Source organism: Patagioenas fasciata, chromosome 2 (genome assembly GCF_037038585.1).
Source record: "Patagioenas fasciata isolate bPatFas1 chromosome 2, bPatFas1.hap1, whole genome shotgun sequence".
Taxonomy (NCBI): Eukaryota; Metazoa; Chordata; class Aves; order Columbiformes; family Columbidae; genus Patagioenas; species Patagioenas fasciata.
In genome coordinates this window covers 164,216,897-164,239,165 of record NC_092521.1, presented here as the reverse complement: position 1 = coordinate 164,239,165, position 22,269 = coordinate 164,216,897, and the positions used below count along the sequence as shown (strand labels likewise).

At 45.7% G+C, this 22,269-nt stretch overlaps 1 protein-coding gene across 6 annotated transcripts in view; it reads right to left on the bottom strand.

Annotated features, from left to right (window-relative positions):
- The window catches only part of LOC136098650 (mitogen-activated protein kinase kinase kinase 3-like), an 88,619-nt gene that overhangs the window by 33,218 nt on the left and 33,132 nt on the right, over positions 1-22,269 (bottom strand). For 2 of the 6 annotated variants that reach the window (XM_065832216.2, XM_071805367.1), the window contains 3 exons: positions 12,419-12,528; positions 3,201-3,244; positions 2,090-2,189 (listed from right to left, as the gene is read on the bottom strand). In XM_065832216.2, coding sequence (XP_065688288.1) covers positions 2,090-2,189; positions 3,201-3,244; positions 12,419-12,528 — 254 coding nt within the window. Of the gene's footprint in view, positions 1-2,089; positions 2,190-3,200; positions 3,245-12,418; positions 12,529-14,458; positions 14,660-15,680; positions 15,870-22,269 lie in introns of all 6 variants that reach the window. The other 4 variants (XM_071805366.1, XM_071805363.1, XM_071805365.1 and 1 more) reach the window with 4 other exon arrangements.

Below are 22,269 nucleotides of genomic sequence, written 5' to 3'. Positions count from 1 at the left end.
TGGACACCTTCCTGTGTGATCTGCTCTGGTGACCCTGCTTTAGCAGGTGGGTTGGACTAGATCAGGGGTGTCAAACTCATTTTCTCTGGGGGCCACATCAGCCTCATGGTTGCCTTCAAAAGGCCGAATGTAATTTTAGGAGTCTATACATGTAGGAGTAGTTACATTTACACAGTCATAAAATGACATTCAGCCCATTGATGGCAACTGTGAAGCTGATGTGGCCCACGGGGAAAGTAAGTTTGACATCCCTAGACCAGATGATCTCCAGAGGTCCCTTTCAACCCCAACCATTCTATGATCCTGTAACACCCAGGGCATCCCACAGACCAAATTCACACCAACTGCTCACTGTAGAAGCCAGTCTTTCAATCTACAACACAGCCAATGCACAACAAACACCACACCATGCTGTCCACGGTCAGGAAGATTTTGTTGTCTGGCTCATCAGAAAGATGAGCCCAGCCTAACAGTAACGTGCAGACATGCCCCGTACGGTACACCCACGGCCAGGCCCCGGCCAGGCCCTGCTTTTATCTACACCAGCCCAAGCCCGCTGATTCCGTGGTCCCACCAGGATGTGATTCATGCGTGCCCCTGCTCCACCCAACTGGCACATTCATCTCACTGATCTTGGCTTCAGGACTCCAGCTTCACCCAGACAAGGACTAACACTTAGTGAGCTTTTGTAGAGGCTGGTTGACTTCAGTGTAATATTGGTCTACAAGGTGCTACTGCAAGAGGAACATCTGATGGCAACAAAGAATTACTGCATGACTTCCTTCCAGCATAAAGAAAGGGTGAAACATATAATTGTAATGAATCTGTGGTCAGGCTAACTCTGAGTTAGACTAACTCTGAGACTTGCAGTCATGAGACCAAAAAACCTGACCCAGGACACATTAGGAGCCAGATACCTGAGTATTACCATGTGGACATCTCTCCCCAAAGGTCACTTTTGTCTATTTATAGTGTTTCCACAGTAACAACTCTGAATTACTGCCGCTCATACCTCTTCCCAAAGGTGCGGGTTCTCACAGGGAGGAATCTATGTATAAAAACCCAAACCATTGCAGGTCCTTCTCCACACTATTAGGAGTAGCCAAAGGCTGCTCAAGGTCCTGCTGTGTGCTGTGCACATGCCCAGGAAGACAGTCGCAAACATGGGATAAAAATGCATTATTTAAGCTTCTGTTTGCTGTCTTTGGAAAAAATTCCTCTTCCAGTGGAAAGAGACCTGGAATGAAATGAGTCATTCCTGGAGAATTCAATGGCAGGCTTTTCCCGGGAGGGCTGGCAAAGAATGCCCAAGATTAGAAACCTGACTGCATTCAAAGCCAAAACCCAGCAAACGCTCTGGTATCATGAGGTACCTCTTACAAAAGAATAGCAACGCTTTTGTGGATCAAAGCTTCATTGAAACCGAAAGGAAAAGAAGAAAAAAAGGGAGAAAGCTTTCTTCATGACCTCTTCTCTCCATTCATGCTTTACTGAAACGTTGTTAGTCATTTGCAATTAATACTTGAACAAGCAAGCTGTCAGGGCAGATCCAAAAGAATTTGTGGTTATAAAATCCTACCTATTCGTCATCAGGCTTTCTCCTCCTTCCCAAAGCCAAACCCACCTTGAGAGCCCAGTGGTATCACCTGCCTGGCCAGTTTATAGCAAGATGGCTCATAGGAAAACACCAAGCACACCGAAAGAGATGCCAAGGATTTCCCCCTTCTAGGTAAAAGTTCCCTTCAGACACAGTGTTGGGCTCAAAGAACAAGCTGGAAAGCCACAGTGGTCTGTGTTATGAAGAAGGTTGGAGTAGAAAGGTCTTTGAGTCTTAAAATGCGAAGACTGACACTTAATAGGCCTTAATTTTGAGGAGGGGAAGGCCTGGCTTGGAGTCTGAGGGTCCAACTGAACTGTGCCCAGACAACAGCTCTTGTATGCTCACCAGCTCAGAACCACTAAATAAGATTATTTTTCTTCACATCTATGTACAAGGCTAAATGAGGGCCTTAAGAACAAACTGCTGCTCAAGTCTGGAGTGGGTATCAGGCACCCTAAAACTCCCCCTTAGCAATAAGGAGAAGAGTACCTCATTGTTCACACAGACCAAGTCCATCGTCTGTCCAAAAGCATCTGTGACCTTCTGCACCACTTCTTTGAATTTGACTGGTCTTGGAAACTGGATAATCCTGTATAGACAAATACAACAGTCTCTGTTTAGTAGAAGCACACTGGAATTTAGGATTAGATTAATTCAGAAGACCTGCCATCTTACTTTATGAAGCATAAAGCTTACTCCTTGCTTTTACACATAGAAATACTGCTCATCTGCTATGTCCAAGAGAAGGATTGATGTACCCTGCATGAATATCTACCAAAAATCCCAGTGCAGCTCCTCTGCTCCTCCCTCTGCTGTGAGGTACAGGTGGAAAACTAAAAAGTCCAGCAGCCATTCACAGGAGAAGACCCAGGGTCAGGCACTGGTCAGCAATTTATCATCTCCATTTTAAGCACATGGCTCTGAACAGGGAGGAGAAATGGAAAGGAGAATGATGCAGTTGGGCATCCTGTGACTCTCCTGTACCATCACATGCAGCCGCTCTATAGGTACCTATCAGCAGGTACAGTCTGACCTTATAGCGACATTACTTAAGTTTTCCTTGGCTTTAACGTGCAACTTGGACCATCAGCCTGTGAGTTTCCATCCCTGTGTCCTGCCCTGCCGCAGTCACCCAGCACCAAGCAGAGGTGATTCCATGAAAATGTCAAGCAGGGAAGGGCGGGCAAGTTTTAACTCCCAGCTCTATTTTCATGGGATCCATGCCCAAAATCTGGTTATCTTAAGTAAGTGTCATAGGCTGCTAATCAAAGGACATGTTTCTGTACGGTTGTAGCTCAGCTGTGGTGCAGCAAGGCTCAAGAATTACAGAGAAAAGGATCTAAGCATGTACCCTGTGTTCCTGGTAAGAGGCATTTAACGACTTCCAGCTTGGAACCACTTAGCCTGCATCCAAATCCCAGGAGGCACTTGTGGCAAACGGGATGACGAGGCAAGGATCTTGCATATAAAATTGTAGTAGATTTTAGGGGAATGAATCCTGCTGTGAGCTCATCTGCAGCTGGCTGAAGTCAGTAGGACAACATTGGGTAAAAAGGGTAATTTGTCCCTGTACACGCAGGGGACTGGGTTTGGTACATACCTTTTCTCGCCTTCGTATTCGAACTTGATCCTGACATTTCGCTGCTGAAAGAAAAAGCAGAACATTGTTAGTTCCTGAGCTGAATCCCAGATGGACATGCAGATCCAAAGCTGACAGCATTTCCCAGAGAGACATCCCTAAGTCCATTGGGTCTGGTCTATTTAGGGCCAACCGGACTCATGGACTTTGGGGAAGCTCCACACTGCTGAGAAATGTGCTTGTCAAAGAATAAGGCCTTCTATAAACAGGAGAACACTCATCTGTATAACTGTTAATTTTAATAAAATGCATTAATAAAAGTGGAAAACTGAACGCTCTGAACTCAGTTGGGAACAAAGCACTGTTACCAAATAAGCAAACAGGGTAAGTGCCTGATGTCTGCACATCTTCAGTGCTTCCAAAGCTTTTACTCCAGTACTTTTCTGTTGGAAACCCAAAAAGCAAAGCTCAGAGGATGTTTAATAGAACACAGGGATATTTGGGGCAAAGAAATAAGTAAAAGCAAGCACCCTATAATGGAAGTGGAGAGACAGTGTTGGATTTTAAAAGGCAACAGTGCTGCAGTGGTGTGGGGGTGGTTGTTGTTTTGTTAGGACCTACAGAATACAAAGTACATCAGGAATCACTACACTATACACAGTAAATGCCCACCCTGAACTGATCTGTTGCTCACCTCAAGAGAAATCATGAAGTTTGCCCAAAGAAGAGCCAGAAGAGTCATGGGCAGACTGGGCATACAACTGTGCAGGGCCTAGTAAAAGGCACTTCTCCTTTCCCCTATTTATACATATTTAGCAGCAAACGAGACCACAAGGAGGCTTTTCATTCATTCAGCTCAGAGCAAGCCTGAGCCAAGCAACCCTCCAGCACCCCTTGGCTCACACCAGGACTTTCCGATGGCCTCCAAAGCAGATCAAAACTCTTTACCTCCCAAGATGAGTTTTAGTCCCCCCGGTTAACCAGGGTTCTGTCCCTGCTAGTGCACACAAGCCTCCTCAAATAGCAGTTTTAGTCCCACGGAGAAAAAAGTGCTCGTCACCTCCCTCTGAGGTGTAACACAAGGGTTTGGTCCTGGATCACCAGCATCTCCATGGATAATGCCCGATGGGTGGGTGACAGCCCTTCCTGAGCAAGGGCCTTATCTCCAACCCCGGGTTGCCAGCGTGTGAAGGCACAATTTCCATCCTCTCAGAGGGAAAGCAGATCCGCAGTGAAACAGTCCTGTCCCTAACGAGGAAAATGAGCTGGATGGGCATCCTCAGGTTTATTTTTAAACTCAAGTTCTGCAAACACCCACCGAAGTTCAGGAAGTCAAGGCTGGAGATGATTCGGTTGAAAAGCTTAAAAAAGCCCAGCAGATTCAGAGTAAACACGTTGGATCATGCAAAACACATCCTTTTTATCACTGCTAGCGGCATTTTCTGCGTTTCCAGAAAGGCTGGGAAGAACCAGTGCCGTGACAGTCACCAAGTGGGGCACTCCAGCAGCGTTACAACAAGCACTTACATCACTTTGGTATCTGCAGCCAGTTCTCCAGACCCACAATGTCTGGAGAAACTCCAGGTTCACTTCTAGAACCAGGCCTAACCCATAAAAACACCAAACTGACTCTAAAATAGTCCAAAGCCCAAAAGGAGAAGAGATCACTGTAACCAGCCTAGTGCTGAAGGCCTAAACCATTCTAGAGAGACAGGTAAATATAGGTGGGATTGCCAGTTTGTATTATCTCTGTTGGAAAAGGGAAAAGATATGGGCTCTTCTGGGCCAATTTTAATATGCACGTGTCTCTGAACAGGGCCTGGCTGGTTCACCCCCCCTGGATGCCAGCAGCAAATCGGCCAGTGTGGCTTCACCAAAAAAAAAACAATCCAAGAAAAATAAAAATCAGGATGAGGAAGTGTAAGGAGAAACCTTGAGAAAGGAGCAGGAGGTGTAAGGGGAAAAGCTCCCACAGCTGCAGGAAACCTTTCAAAACACGGGTTTCGCTTTCAGCGCAGACCCCAGCGCTTGACGAGCTGGGACGGAACACGCGCGGCCCGTTTGTGCTGAGCAACGCAAATCACACAGACAAATAAGTTTTGAAAAACAGCTTGTGGTTGGAGAAGTGTCAAAACGCTCATGTAAAGCTCCAGAGAGAAGAAAAAGCTTGAAAAAGAAAAAAGAGCCCCGACTTTGCTGGATCTTCTACATCAACAACAGGGCTGATGTGCTGTGGTCCAAAGCCAAGAGAAAAGAGGCAGCTGCTCCGCTCCACTTCTGAACAGAGCAACACACACCAGCTGCAACAGGGGAATGAAAACTCGCTTCCATTTTTAATTAGATACTCTTTTTTTCTGATATAAACCACAATAACGTCTAACCTACCTCAAAGAAACCAAGAGCTTAAGCTCACAAACATTTCCAAAAGGTATAAATATATATTTATCTATACTTTAAGAAACTGGTTACAGTTTTATTTGGCAGTTCTGCCTCTGCTTGCTCGTGTTTTTCACCCACAGCTAAAGCAGAATTCACCACTGCTATCGAGAAATACTTTTTTCCTTGTTTTAAAAAAAAAAGTGGGCAGTGCCCAAAGCATTAGGAAGTCCCAGGGGGATGCAAAGCACTTCCTAAATGCTGAAGCACGCTGTGATTTTTTACACCCATGGAAATCTGGTTTGGAGCAACTGGGTTGAGATTACACAGGGAGCCTGGGGCAGTGCCAAATGCTGGAGCAAAACCTCACGCAAGCCCCAACCCAGCATCTCAAATGTGTGATGAAGAGGAAGGCAGGACCAGCATCTTCTCCGTGAGGATGTCAACACGACACGCAAATGCTTCAGGGCAGGTTGTCAAAGGGATGCAGGTGGTGGAAGCTGCTGGGTCCTACTCACTTGAGTGATTTTATGAGGAATGAAAACACAGACTTCTCCTTGCACAATCCAAATTGCGCTATTTCCCCTCCCCCTGCCATCAGATGTCAACTGAGGTTAATGGCAGCCTTGTCCTCCCCACAATCAAGAGGCCACTCGCTGGTGTAACGGAACAAGCAGAGACATCCCAAAAGGGCATGTGTTAAATTTGGTGGAGGAGAAGGGTAAGGCCATGGCACAAGGAACCAGCCTTCAGTGCTGGCAGATTTCACTGATGGTTTCATGGAGCATTGTGAAAGCTGCGGCAGGTGACAGAGCAAGCATGGGGAAACTGAGGCACAAAAGCATAAAGTGCTTTGCATAAGGGTGTGAAGGAAAAGCCCCAGCTGGGGAAGAGAAGGCTCCAGGGAGACCTTATTGCAGCCTTTATAACATGGGAAGACTTTTTACCACATCCTGTAGTGGCAGGACAAGGGGCAATGCTTTTAAATTGGAAGAAACTAGATTCAGGTTGGATATAAAGAAGAACATTATTATGAGGGTGGTGAGACACCAGAACAGGAGAAGGTGTGCATGCCCCATTCCTGGAAGTGCTCAAGGCCAGCCTGGATGGGGCTCTGAGCAACCTGAGCTGCTGAAGATGTCCCTGCTCATGGCAGGGGGGGCACTGGGTGAGCTTTGAAGGTCTCTTCAACCCAAACTATTCTGTAATTCATTCTCTGAAGCAGACTGGCAGAACCAAGCACAAAATGTAGATGTTTGGTCTCCTGGGTTGTAAATACCGAGCAACTTTTCCCTCCCCACGTGCGTTTCCGCACGACGTGGGGCACAGAGGAGCCCTCATCTCGGCTGGCGCCTGTAGGCCCTGCTGCGACACAAACAAAATAAGCGACAACCCTGACAGGAAATACCACACTAATTCCCTTCGTTTCTGGAATAATTTCTTCTCAGAGATACTTGCAGTGGCATTTCCTCCAGCCCCGCTAACAAATGGTATTTTACTGTTTCTTGCCATCCGCCTCGGAAAGGAAAAAGCAAAGCCACCGCAGCGGCCGCAAGCCCAGCGCCATCTTTCCAGGCTTTCCTTAAGTATTTTTAGCTCCTTCCTCAAAACTTAGAATTGCACAAAGAGAAAAGACCAGATCACAACTGCCAAGCTTCAGAGGAAGCATTGACAGGAATTGGGGTTGGGTAGAAAGGGGCGACCGCTTCTCCTCAGCTGGGGAACACGGACCCCAGTGGGTTCAGCCAAGCTCAGCCCCCGGAGCTGGATCTAACAGCCCTGCACGCTGGTTTAGATTAAGGAAAACGCTGGAAAAAAATATGGAAAAAGTGTTTCCAAACGAGGTGAATCATGATCTTATACAGAGATCCCTGAAGAGCTGACTGCTGTTTGTAATAAAAGCACACACGGAGAGCAGGAAAACATGCTCTTGGGCCTAAAATGGAAGCAGTTTTGGAGGAACAAGGAGGTGCTGAACACCCCGAGGGTTGATCAGATTGGGGTATGGGGCCAAGCAGAGCAATGCCATGCTCGTGGAGAAGGGTGAACAATGGCACAGGGACACTCTTGTTGCCTCATCTTGATGCCACCACCAACTGCAAACCAAGGGCCTCCACATGTGCAGCACTGAGAGGTGAAGCACCTAAAACTGCCACCCTGCAAAATCCTGGACCAGCACCAAGTCCAAAGCCTCCCCCATCATGTCCTCTCCTCCCAAATTCAGCCACCATCAGAAATGTGGTTTTGTTGGACCCCAATTCCGGGGTTTGCTTTTAAAGCTGCTCTGGTCAAACCTAACCAGACAACAGCTTTGTCCATGCTGAGACACCACAGCAACCAGGGTTTTTGGATCACTCCTTCCACACAAATCCATGGTTGCCTCACAAACCACCTGGGACAAAGCGGACAAAACCTCAGACTCCAGCATTAACCCTTCCTAGGTCAAGAAAGTCAGGAAAATCACTGCAACGTTCTTCCCTTCATTGCTGCACCAAGAGGGGTTCATTCCAGCTTTGGTCTTACCCACCAATGAGACATTGGGCACTTAAACTGCCTCAGTTTCCCCCCCTGGGTAAAACAGGGGCAATGAGGGAGACTCACTTCTGCATCCTGGAGGGTAAAAACCAGGGATTATTTTCACTTCTCTCATTTTCTACTTGTTGGCTTAGGAAACAATGAGAAAACCCCGCCGAGCAGCGCGGCGTTCAAACATCAGCGCTCTGGTTACTCCTTTGTACAAAGCCACAACGCGGTGGGATTTCTCCTCAACTTCTGGCTTCGGCCAAGAGAAACCAGCCCCGCAGGGCCAGGCTGAGGGGACTCCTGCACCTCCCCGACATGCATGTTGTTTGCATTAGCCCTGCGCTCGCCCCTGCTTTTAGCAACGGGACGTTCGTTACAAGCCAGACAGCTGGACCGCGGCCCTAAACCGCAATAGGAGATGACTAATCCGCGTCATTAGGAATTATCTGCACAGAACCCCCACGCGCTGTGGGTTATTCAGCAATCAGACAGAAAGGGGTTTTGTCTGGGATTGCCCCCTTCTCCTCTCAGGGGGGTGGAAGCTACAAAACACCCTGGTCCCCCTGGATTCTTACAGCTCTTTTCCTCCTAAAAAGCAAACCCTGCACACGAGCAGCTCAGAGGCCAGTGGAAAGATGATGTCTAGAGGGTCCATTGCCCCCTGTTATAGATATCTTCGGTTCATACAGCAGCAGAAATCACAGGCTTCAAAAAACCACCTACCTAACACAGAACAGCTTTTTTTTTTCTGGCTCAATTCCTTGTTATTACCCTCTAAGCACCCAAATAAGTTCCACACACAGACAAGGGAAAACCTCTTCCCCAGACCCTTGGGACTCCACCACCTTTGCCACCTCCAGCCAAGCCCTTCCCAGCTAGTCTTGCTTCTTGGTCCCTGCTTTTGCCTTACAAATGCAGCAAACCCCACAGATCTCATAACTCCCGTCTTTAAGGTGATATTTATGGATCCCCATCCTATTCCCCAACGGTAAAACAAAGGTGATACAGCCACGCTCCTTTTAGGCTGCTTGAAGACCTACAGAGAGCCCTAGAACACGAGCTGTATTTCATTCTAGTCACAAGCAAGCCTAGTCCTGCACACAACCTGCCAAAGATAAGAGAGTCCAGAGGTAATTTACTAAAAGAACAACTTCTAGGTCATTCTGACATTTGTTGTGCATGGGAAAAACATTCCTCACAAATATTGGACTTCATTGCCATGGGAGAACTTGCAATCAAAACGAATGTGGCAGTAGTTTGGTGTCATCAGCCGCAATGGAGCCCCACACCAATGCACCAACAACCAACATCATACTACAAGTTGCCAAGCACTATTTATATAAATAAATTACATACACACAGATGCAAAATAAATGTTAATACAATTGCTCCTTTCTCCTTCACACTTATGTTTAGGATTTCTAGTTCTTTATGGTTTCCCTCCTTTCCCCATTGATCTTTTTCCTTAGGGATCACAACACAGATCTTTATTCTGTTGTTTCCTCCTTCCCCTCTTCAGAGGAACTTCTATAAACAAACTTACATCTGTTCAGTCCAGAAATCTGCCTGAAAGGGCTCCTTCCAGCCACACCAGAGGATGCATGAGCATTAACAGAGTGATAAATGGAATAATATCCACAGTGCATCATCCGTGCTAATGTCAGGATGATCCCTCTGCTCCCAAATCACAGCTCCCTTTTAGAGATTGTGACTCACATGTGGAAGGAAAACAGTGTCCATCCCTATCCCTCTACCATGTTTTCTCCCAAGGTAGAAAAGCAGCGTAACACGGTGGCCAACACCTGATCAGGACACAGCAAACTCAAGCTCACCCATCACATCTGCTGCCTGGACCACCTAAAGGAGAAAACTCACCCAACACCACACATCAAGTGCCATCATATTCATTTCCAGCTTGTTCTACCATGAAGTATTAGACATCCAAAACCTCAGACTAAAAAAAGACTTATTTTATGCAATTTGCCCATGTTCATTTCTAATATGATCTAAAGCAAAACCATCAATATTTTTGGGGAAGAAGTCTTGTGCAGCACGCTCCACCACAGACTTTGTGTGGCCCAGGCCCACCAGGAATATTATCTGGCAGGCTCCAAATTTCAATTTGTATCAAGAGAGCACTCAGGAACCCCTCCAGGAGACAGGGATGAGATAGCATGTTGGTTGTGCTGCTTTGTGGACCAAAAGAACTGCTGCAAGCCACAAAGGGACAGGCTAGCTAGTCAACACATTCTTGTTTAAGTGTTTTTCAATGGAAATTTGGAACACTGACTACAGGATTCTCATGCCTCAGGAAAGCATTTTTCCACAGAAATTGTTGCTTTTTTTCTAATCTAAAATCTGACCATCCAGTATTTCAATGGGAACATGTTGCTGCAGAGCCTCATGAGACACCTACAATGAGATTCCCAAGAGGAAGATTTAGCATCTAAACACCCCAATCTCTCTCCTCCAAGAAGGGAGACTGCAGAGCATCCTTCAGCCCTACCAGCCAACCTGATCACCAGAAAGAAATGAAAACAAAAATAAATGGGAACACCATGTACCGAAGGAACAACAAATCACAAGCATGACGACAGCATTTCCAAAGCCATCTTTCCCTCCCCCCAGCAATTTCTCTGCTAAAAAACAAGGAAAAGAACTAAAAGTGACCCAAACAAGTTGATTAAAAGTCTCTGAGCTGCAAACACAAACCAAGTCCTCGCTGAATCCACCTACTCTGGCCACTCCCCACCTCGCAGACCAGACTCCCGCCGTCCCACGAGCCAGACTTGGTCTAGTTAGGCCAATTTAGTGAAGCAACAATTCAGACTCCAACGCCCTTCATCTCGTGGGGCCTGCGGGTCTGAGTCCTCAGCCCCGGATGCACGAGGAGAGCGGGATGCTGAGTGTTTGTGCCTCCTCCATCAGCCAATTAAAAGTATTACATTCCTTATTTTCGACTAAATATCTGGTTAACTCTATATGCAGGATTTCCAGTTTTCAAATATGACAGAGGAGATTTTCCCCAATTGTGAGAAAAACGCGTTATTTCAAAGAAGCACACAAAGCTTTGCTATCCCCAAAGCATCCCGAGGTGGCTCGGTACGGTCCCCACCCATCAGCCTGCAGAAAACGCCGCTCTCGCAGCATCTGAAGCTGCAGGGAGCCAGCTCTGAATTTCTCCGGTCAGATTTGTAAACATCTTGGACTTCATTCAGCATGAGCTGAACGCAAACCCAATGATTCAGCTTGGACAGCTGCTACCGCCAGGACCCAGTTTAAAACAGACGTGCTACGTGCGCACGTGTTTTCGTCTGCATGCGGCTCGGAAGCCTAGAGGGATTCGGGAAAGGATTTGTTTCCCCCCCATCTGCATCCAGTGCTCTTTGTTAGCAGCACAAGTGCTGTTAAAATATGCATGACAGCAGTAAATGACAATTTGTTTTCTTCACTAGTTGCAAAGTTGACTGCAATCTTATTTTAAGCTTATTCTATTCACTAGAAGCAGAATTCCAAGTGGATTTGCTTCTCCAGCAGCTTCCCAGTCCCCTCAAAGTTATTTTTCCCCTTTTCCCTTGCTATTTTGACAACCGAATTATTTCTTCCCAACTTTTGTGTTTGTATAATATTTGTTCCATACACAAAAAGGCTACTAAATCCGCTTGAGCTATTATCTCCATGTCGGCGAATAACTTCTGACATTGCTCAAGGGACAACATTTTTGCTCACCAGATCAACTCCGAATGCACGACACGGCCAAAATGTTTGGGTTTAGGAGCATAAACACCAGTAATTAATATTTAAACACTTTATATAAGAATGACATGATTCTTCCCCAGAGTGCTGGGGTGTCTACAGCTCCAAGTTGGCAGTTTGTCTTTCAAATATCTCAAGTAAAATGTGCACATGATAAGTATTGTATTTCATCAACACTGTCAATAGAAAACATTTGACTAAGCCAAAGCTTAAAGCTGCATAGCCTGTAACAAGTTCTTGTACTTACAGTCCTAATCAAGATATAGAAGTGCCTTGGCAGAACAGGGTGGGATTTAAGATTTAAAACCTATTTGGGGCTCTATCACTATATTTAGGAATGATTTGGGGTATCACTCTTCCGCTCTGCTTCTCTGTGAGACAGGGATGCCTGTAGCTGCTTTTCAGCTCTTCAAAATGTCCTAAAGCCTATGCCTCTGTTAACTTATTTCTCAAGTCCTGAGCTCCTGCAGCACTTGTTAACTTCAGTACTAACATTTAAACTCTGTTCTCCCAGCATGCTGAGCACCATGCCCATCGCCTCTCTGGTCTCCTGGAGTTTGGGGTGGATTCAAGCAATGTCTTACCTGTTTGCTGGAGTGGACACTGTTTTTATTCCTGTTGTTGTCCAGCAGCCCCCCACATTTGCCCAACGCTGCCAAATCCTTCATAATAGAGTTCAGAGCTTCTTCTTCATCTGTAAAAGAAGAGACAACTGATCACCCCTGGAAGTGCAGAGTAAAAATACAGCATCGCAAGTACAATCTTTCAACTCAAACACAAGGCGCTATGTCCAGCCTTCTTGCTAAGAAAGACATTCAAAGACCACACTATGGTCCCTTCCAGCCCATTGGCTCTTGGTAATACAGGTTTCTTCATTACAGATGAAACAGACCCCAGAAAAAACAGTGTTGGTGGCCAATGCTCCTCCAGCTTGTAGCCATGTTTGCTGCCCATGGGACCCTTCAGAGAGAGACCTGTAGGTCAGATGTACTTCCCAGGGTGCTGGATCCAGCTTGTGAGGTATAAGATGATGCTCTACAGGATGGAAACCTTTCCAGACCCAGAAAGCTCACACAGCAGGTGATAGAATACATCACAGTTCTTCATCTCCTCTTTTCCTCCCTCTCCATTAAAGATGCTCAAGAGCCACAAGTGATTTTCAAAATTAAAGCCAATGAGAAACCACAGGAGAGAGCAAGAAAACCTGTAGAAGAGGCACCAAACTCAACCGTCCCAGGCAGAAGAAAGACACGCACTGAGAGCTCATATGGTAATTACTGCAGGAATTGGAAATAAACAACTTGGAGTGACACATTTGATCTGAAACCCATCTCCTTTTTCAACACTTCCACATCTGGAGTCACAGTCTCTTAAAGCGGCTACAAACTATTTCCTTGCGAAATACAAACCACAAGCCCTGTCAAGATCAAGGGCTCCGTGTATTCTTTTAGAAGGTGTGAAAACCTGTTGTTTGCTGCCATGTTCACGATACAGCCCAGCCAAGCAGGTATGAGGCACACGTAGCTATTAATGTAAAAATACAAACACAGCTACTACATTTTGTGTACAACTGAGTGTCTCCAGGGATAGACATCCCCACCCCAAGCCAGTCCGCAGATTTAACTCAAATCCTGCAAAGACATCAAAAACTACACAAATCGCCATCCCTGGAGGTGATTAAAAGAGGCATAGATGAGGTTCTTAAGGACATGGCTTAGTGACAGTGTTGGGTTAACAGTTGCACTCAATCTTGAGTCTTTTCCAACCAAAATAACCCTGTGATTCTATGAGATCACAGAGGATCGGACCCAAATATTGAGGTTCTTTCCCCAGTAAAAGATGCCCTTGATCCTCATGCTCAGATCCAGCATCACCTCCTCTTTTCCTGCTTCTCCTGCTGGGTTGTCTCTGGATTGAAGTTATGAAAAAGATATAAAAGGTATGAGAAAAAGCCTTGGCATACATGCTGGGCACCCAGAGCCATCTCATTATAGAATTAAGGGGAAAGAAATGCGGGAAAATGTTTAAAATCCAGTGTCACTTTACTGTAGAGCTCAGAAACGAGCCCTAATGCCTACCTCAGGCATTAAGAAAATAAATACAATTTCGTGGAGACGATGAGTGTTTATATATATATTCATATACTATGAATATATATATAAAAATATCAGATATATAATCAATAAAAATAAAATATCCAAGTAGATTAAGGTTCCATTTGTCCCCTCTTCCACATCTCCCTACCCACTAAAAACAAATGTATGTTTTATCCAGAGGGGTTTAGGAGCACAACCTGAAATGCTCCAAGAAAACAGCCAAGATAACTTTCAGTTCTAGTTCAGAAAACAATAATAATAAATAATAATAGTAAAAAAAGAACTGGAATGTTCTCATAGTTTGGGGTTTAGTGTTTTGGTTTGTTTTTGTTACAAGGGACCTCTGCAGACAAGCACAGGGGAAGGGAAAGAGGGAAGGGGTAAGTTTAAAAACACACACAGAAAACAAAACAAAAAGCCCCACACACCACCTTTCAGGAATTTTCCACCAAAGCCATAATCTCTACAGTGCCCCTCACCCCTTTCTTTTTTCCAACCCAAGTCACAACAAGAGTTTCCTGAACTCGCCGACACCAAACACCGTCCGTGATGTCATGGGGAAACAGGGCTTGAATGGGTAGTGGTGAAACTGGGCTTTTGCTGGCAAAACCACTCCATTTACCATCAATTCGCCACCAATTCATCAGCCTCAAACCTCCCTGGATATGCCCAGCAGCATCTGTATCTCTGGTTAACCCACCGGTGCCCTCATGGATCTTCCAGTGTCTGCTGGAGGGCAACAGTATTAATAATAAAGTAGAATAAACTGACAGAGTAACTTTTCTGGAGTGAGTGTCAGCTGCTCCCACTATTACTTCCCAAAAGAAAGAGCCAGCAACTGCCCCAAACCTCCACGGGCCACATCCCAGAGATCCCACCACATCCCACAGGTACCTGCAAGGATTAACCACGGAGCCGAGAGCAACCCATACATTTCTTAAGATGTCTAGTGAGCACGTGGCACCACTGAAGACCTCAAAAAAAGAGCCATCTTTGAGCTGAAGGGGACCTTATCACTGATACCACTCAAGATGAGTATACAGGGTCACCACTCCCATGTTATTCCTACAGGGTACCTTGTGTCGTCCCTTGGAAAGACAATAGCGACAAGGGATTACACTGTAATTTTACTAGAAGGATGCTGGAAATGAGCAACCCTACAAAACGCAGAGAGGTTATGATTGGAAATCACCTTTGCAGCATCTACAGAAAACCTGGATGTCCTCACTGCTTCTCCTACCACATGGGGCTTACACTGGCCACCAAGTCAGGTTATTCAAAGTAACTCATGACAAGTTTTTACTGATAGAGAAAGCAAGGAAGGCCAATATCTCAAGGACTTCTGTCTTCTCCTTGAACACCAAGGGGTTTCCAGGGTCCAGGAAGGGTTTGGTTCACATCTCATTGCCCTCAAAGCAATAACTGCTTAGAGGGTGGTGAAACCCTGGCCCAGGTTGGCCAGAGAGGTGGTGGATGAACCATCCCTGGAGACATCCCAGGCCAGGCTGGACGGGGCTCTGAGCAACCTGAGCTGGTGAAGATGTCCCTGCTCATGGGTTGGACTGGATGAGCTTTGGAGGTCACTTCCAACCCAAACTAGTCTGTGATTCTATGAGCTGAACCTTCCTCCTCTACCTACCCATCAATTCTGTCGAAACTTTTTGCAGCACAGTCTTCGAGTCCACCAAGCACAGATTCAAAAATCCCTGGTGCTGCAACCCCACCTGCAAGGCTGCCAAAGTCACATTACCTTAGAAAGCCGGCACATCTCTACAAGGGGCGTCCTTTTGCATCTCTCTCAACACCACAAGCCAAGAAGCATCCACTCACTTTCAGTAACCGTGTAAATTCAGCCCATTTTCAGAAAAACCCAACCATCAACTTCATCAGCATAGAATCAGTGGTATAACAGTGGGTCCCAGCTGCCCTGAATCAGGCACTAGAAGAAAAGAGAAAGGTACTCCTAATATTTAGGCTGTCAACTTGAAATCTTTGTTCTTCCATCTACTAAAAATCTGATGCCAAAGAGTATTCTGAAGAGCACTTGAGAATTTTTTACTAGAAAAGGTGTGTTACTTGTCAAAAAAAACCCAAAATACACACCCATGCCATCACTGCTAGAAAAATAAGATAAGAAAACTTCTTCCTGTGTGAAAGGACATGACTTAAGCACAAGCAGAAATACATTATTTCCTTGAGGTGATGTATTTCTATATGCTTAAATGGCTTTTAAGCTACTTTTCACAGTGTGTTTTTTAGAATGAGACAACTGCAGTTTCAAAGGAACTGTGGTCAAAGCCTCAACTGTCCAAAACAAAGCGAGAAAAACCCCACACCGCGGTCTGAAGCAACTTCAGAGCAGGAGCACGACTTGCATCACCGGTTGCAAAACTGACGCTTCCCACTCCTCTCCATGACAGCTTCGCACAGGAACTGATGCTTTCCAGAATAAGCCTCTTGCCCATCCTAATTACTGCTCTTGGGGTCTCCGAGCTGACTCCCAAGAAGGGTGGAGGACTTTGTTCCATGGAAACACGCAGCCAGCTCAGGCAAAATTCAAACAAGTGCTGAGACTTACTGGATAATTAAATCCAAATGCCGCTCCTAAGCTCTCCAGCAAAAGGGCTGTCCCAGGCTGCTCGCTCCCCCCATTTGGTCTGGTTCAAGCGAGAAAAGGGTACAGGATAGAAAATGCCAGGGAATCCAGAGGAATCTCAAGCCCATGAGACAAACAAGATGAGGTTCTCCTGATCCAGCACTGGCAGGACCCAAAGTAGCTCCAGACCTTTGAGAAGACAGCACTGAGCCTACACAAACACCTTCCCAAGGTCTGTGGTGGCTCCAGAACAAAACAGCTGGAAGTTGCACAACACTGCAAAACAGCTGGAAGTTGCTTAGAGGTGACCCCATCACTCTCTAGAGCTACCTGAAGGGCAGTTCTAGCCAGGGGAGGATTGGGCTCTTCTCCCAGGCAGTCAGCAATAGGACAAGAGGGCATGGGCTGCAACTCTGCCAGGGGAAATTGAGGCTGGAGATTAGAAAGCAACTCCTTACAGAGAGAGTGGTCAGCATTGGAATGGCTGCCCAGGGAGGTGCTGGACTCACCAGCCCTGGAGGTTTTGAAACTGAGATTGGACATGGCACTTAGTGCCATGATCTGGTCAATGGACTGGAGTTGGACCAAGGGTTGGACTTGGTGATCTCTGAGGTCTTTTCCAACCCAGTCGATTCTGTGATTCTGTGACCAAGGAAATATCTGCAGAGCTCAGATGGACACAGAGACTCATGGAAACCACTGACTTTGCACAACCTGAGAAGGTTCTTGCTCTTGAACAACCTACTGGTCCAGTTTCACTCTCACACTGTTCTGTACAAATTCATTCAAGTTATTTTAGGTTGACGGGGTGAATTACTTGCACAATGAAGCCTGTTCTCTCCTCAGCACAACATGTAAACAGGAGTATTTCTACAATGGAAGAATGGGACAAAGAAAAGCTGATTATACCTACAGCTAAAAACCAATTGTGTTTAGCACGGTCCCTTTGTCCCCAGCATCTCTTCCATCCTCAGCATCTCTTCTTCCATCCTCAGCTTTCTGTATTATCAGCTATTTCCCTTAGTAGGAGACTCATTTCTTTCTTCCCTACTTTCCATCAACACCCTAATTTTGTGCTTTTTACATCAGCTTCACGTGACAAAGCTCATTCAATCACACTGCCAGCCCATCCAACCAAGGACCACTTCCAAACAAATAGAAGAGAGGTCTCAAAGTTCCAAATTACGCAAAGGTTTGGGGATTAGAGAAAATATCCATAGTCATCCAGAGAAGAGGAATGCACAGAAGAAATGAAGAGCCCCCTTGGGAAGCAATGATCACAGTGGACATGGGAATGTTGGGTTTATACCTTCATAAAAAGTCCACTGATCCATTTGGTCAAGATCTTATAAAAATCATAATACCTTGACACACAATACTCAAGTTTTCAGTTCAGTAAGATGTGAAGACTTGAACATCCCAGGCACTACCAGTGTGAACTTAGAGCATTCAACACTTGGTAAAATCAAAGACAAAGTGAAATCAAAAAACCACCAAGGTGACACACGTCTCCAGCCTCCAGATACTCATTTCTGGTGTTGTTACACTGCTTCGGTTCCAGCATTCGTGCAAGAGAGAGGAACCTGGAGTTTCAGTCTTAGTACAGCAGGTTTGCTGCTGAATAAGAAAACATTAAAAAGAGGGAGAAATAAAGAACCTGAAGGTCAACGTGAACTACCCAAAACAATTCAGTCAGGAGAGAAAGCAAAAGAAGGGACACAAGAATAATTTAGTGTTCAGATGGTCTAGACAGTGCTGTTATTGTTGGCTTCACTAATAGGTCATTACTAAGAGGCAGCTTACGGTAGTTCCATGAAGCTGCTGCCATCAAAATTGCAAATAATAAAAAAATCACCAGTTGGATGAAGCACACAGAAAAGCCTGCAGAAGTAAAAGAGCCTTTTAAAACATGGCAAGTTGTGATTTTGGCCTCTCTCACACCCCAGGCCTAGCTGGGGCTGGGAAAAATCGGGGAAAAATCCTGGGCGTTGCAGAAGGGAAGAACAACATCCTGAGTCATTACTGAGCGAGGCCGGAGCCGCGGCCCAGGGCCCGCATGTTGTCACACACGTTTCTGCTCTGATCCAGCGTAAAACCACAGACATGACCACTGAAGATCTCACTGTGCTTTTCGCAGCAGTGATGTTGGTATCCCAGCTCAGCCCTTGTGCCTCTGTAAATTCCATTAGCAGCCACCATCACCAGCATTCTCAGTAAGGGTAGTAACAGACACTGAACCAGGTTGCCCAGGGAGGCTGTGGAGTCTCCTTCTCTGCAGACATTCAAACCCGCCTGGACACCTTCCTGTGGAACCTCAGCTGGGTGTTCCTGCTCCATGGGGGGATTGCACTGGATGAGCTTTCCAGGTCCCTTCCAATCCCTGACGTGTGATTCCGTGTCATTCACCTTTCTGGAAGGTGATGCAGCTCCTGCAGACATCCCCGGGAAGACAGAGAGGATGAGAAGGATGTTCACAGGAACACTGTCACTGTCAGGCAAAGCTTAGAACATATAGTGACAAAAATAGTGAAATATAAGAAGACATAGTGAAAAGAAATATGGAACCATGTGATTATGACACTGGACAATCTTATCTTTGGCCTGCAATGGACATAACCTTTCATTTTCCCTGCTTTTGGAAAACGTTTTATTAACTGGTATACGACAAAAAAATCAGAGCAATGGAACATCTTTACTAATAAGACAGAGTTGGGTTGTTCAGCCTGAACAGAAGCTCTGGAGTGACCTTACTGTGGCCTCTCAGTGCTTAAAAGAGGTACTTAAGAAAGATGAGGGGAGACTTCTCAGCAGGGCCTGTTACGAGAGGACAAGGGGTGATGGTTTTAAACTAAAGGAGGGGAGATTCAGGCTGAAATTTTTGACACTGAGGGTGGTGAGAGCCTGTCCCAGGTTGCCCGGAGAGGTGGTGGATGAACCATCCCTGGAGACATCCCAGGCCAGGCTGGACGGGGCTCTGAGCAACCTGAGCTGGTGAAGATGTCCCTGCTCATGGCAGGGGTGGCACTGGATGAGCTTTGGAGGTCCTTTCAACCAAAACTATTATATGATTTATCATCTACCAAAGAACCTCAACCGAAAGCCATGACTCACCACCCCAGCATCACTCACTATCTGTAAGGGGCAGTTAAGGCCAGATGGACTTTCAGCTAAACTGTCAGACAGACAGATGAGCTGTCATTTATGTCTCATTTGATGGACAGGAATCTGAGACAGACAAGTCTTGCTCAATGACACAAGTCTGGAGCCAGAGCTAAAAACATTAATGGAGCTTTAGCTCAGAAAGAATTTAACTGGGTCTAGCCTTGCCAACTGTATACAAAGGTCAAAAACACCTCATTCAGCAGCCCCTCCATCATGATCTTGACCTGGAATCACTCAAAACACCCTTTTTTCAGAAAGCTGTCCAGAAAGTCTTAGTTTGAAGAGCTCACACACTTATTCTAATAACCCATCTGTAACAAATGTCTCTCCAAATTCCAGTTTGAGTATAGCTCGCTTTGAATTATACTCATTAGATCTTGACACCCCTATGTTTAGGAGATCACTCTGTTAGAAGAAATCTCATACCCCCATCTCCACAGGTGTTCACCAAGTGCAATCTCACCCCCTTTAGCCCTGCTTCATTTAACTTAATGGAAATACAACTTCTTACATTAGAGCAATCCTTAATTCATTCCCACAGCTCTTTCCAGTTGCCTTTTTAATTTATTTTGCTTCTTTATGAGGAGCAGAGCAAACAGAGTAGCATATAATGTACAACAGCCACAACACCTTTTCATTTCTATTTGCAATGTGAGCATGTGGTAACAGCAAACTTGGCCCATGTGTTACAGTGAAAGTTCATGTCTACTAGACCAGCAGCAACTTGGGTTACTCACTGCCTTTGTCAGAAGGTCCAAGTCATACCAGTCCTGGCTTTGCTTTCCTGGCCCAGGGAACTCAACAACATCAACCTATGTGAAAGCAGATGTCAAAGAACTTCCTTATGAAGACAAATGCTGCTTTTTCTCTAACAGCCAGGGAGGAAAACAACGCATTTGGAAATGAAGATAAACCTAGGACTTTTGGGTTTCTCCAATACCTGCGAACACCATTAATAGATACGTACTGCCACCAGGATTCAGGCCATGCACAAAATACCAGAGGTTAAGGTACCACAGAATCACAGAATAACTGGAAGAGACCCTCAAGATCATGAAGTCCAACCATAACCTGATTCTGGCACTAAACCATGTCCCTGAGAGCCTCATCTGCAGGCCTTTTAAACCCCTCCAGGGATGGTGACTCCACCACTTTCCTGGGCAGCCTGTTCCACTGCTTCACAATCAAGACACTGCAGATTTGACAATCTTAAGGTTCTTTTCCAACCTGAATGATTCTATGATTCTAAATAGCAGAAGGGATCCATTACTAAGTAAACAGTCACGGTAACTGTCTCAGTCAATTCTAGGAAGGACACCAGTGAGCTACAAGTTCAAGTGCCTGACTTGGACCATAACGAAAGCTGTCAAGTAAGTAAAGAAAGGACCCAGACACCCTCACAAGCAGCTACAAATACTGTTTTGCAACTCATCCACCTTAGAAGGGCTGTCTGTGAATGACGTGATTGCTGAATACATCCATGTAGTGACAGAGACACAGATAAACCTCCACGGAAATTAACCCCACTCACGCACACAAAGCATTTTGCCACTGTCTGGAGCAGCATTCAGTATCTGATATAGTGAAAAGATTATCAACCCCCTGGTCCAGACGTGCCAGCAGAGCACATTCCCTTTGCAAGTCAAAGGGCCGGTCAGCAGCTGGATCCTGCTGTGGTTCACCCTCCTGCAACCCCACCCAAGGGATGGCAAGGTCACCCGTGAAGGACAGCAGGGCAGGGCACAGCTCGGCAGGTCGAACGGAGCAATTCTACCTCAGGAAGTGAGGAAAGACCCTTGTGATAAGGCAGGATTTCTTGGCAGGAGATCGCTCGCTGACGTCTTGGGCTTGGGATACACAAACTCATGGAGATAACTAATGCTGTGAGGTGCTGGGGTCTCCTGAACTCACATTTCTCCTCATCGAGGAATTACGTCAAGGGGTACGTCATCCAATAGGTAAATTATTACTAATTGACCCAACAAATCAATACTAAACGTTTGTTCTCCATAAGCAACATCGGTTCGGATGTTGAATTTTGTTTTTATGGCACAACCAGTGACTGCTTTGTGAATGGAAACAAAACCAAATCAGAGGCTTTTAACAGTTACAGATGCCCATTACACCAAACGCCCAATAAAACAGCTGTGGTTTTAAAGTACAGTTATCTCACAAACCCTTTACTCAGAGTAAAGCTCATTTTGAGAGTTGCTGCCTCCTATGCTGCCTCTATGCCACAATATCCCAGAGGTGACCCATAAAACTACCGGTAAAATTGCACAGCCAACACATCAGAAAATGCATTTAGATCAAAAACAAGCCTTCCTTTCACATCCCCTTGCAAAAGGGGCACAAATTAGTACTCAGGAATGAGCCTGGGGGGAAGGGGGAAATCTATTTTAAATTTTAAATTATAATTAGCAAAACTGTATCACGTACACAACTATTTCTCATCACCACACCAACAGGACCCAACCAGTGCCCAAAATAATCATGCACACAAATAAGTAAACACCACCATAAAGTGACTGGGTTCTTAACATGTTTATGAGAGTACTGAGAAAACAGCAAGAGAATAAGC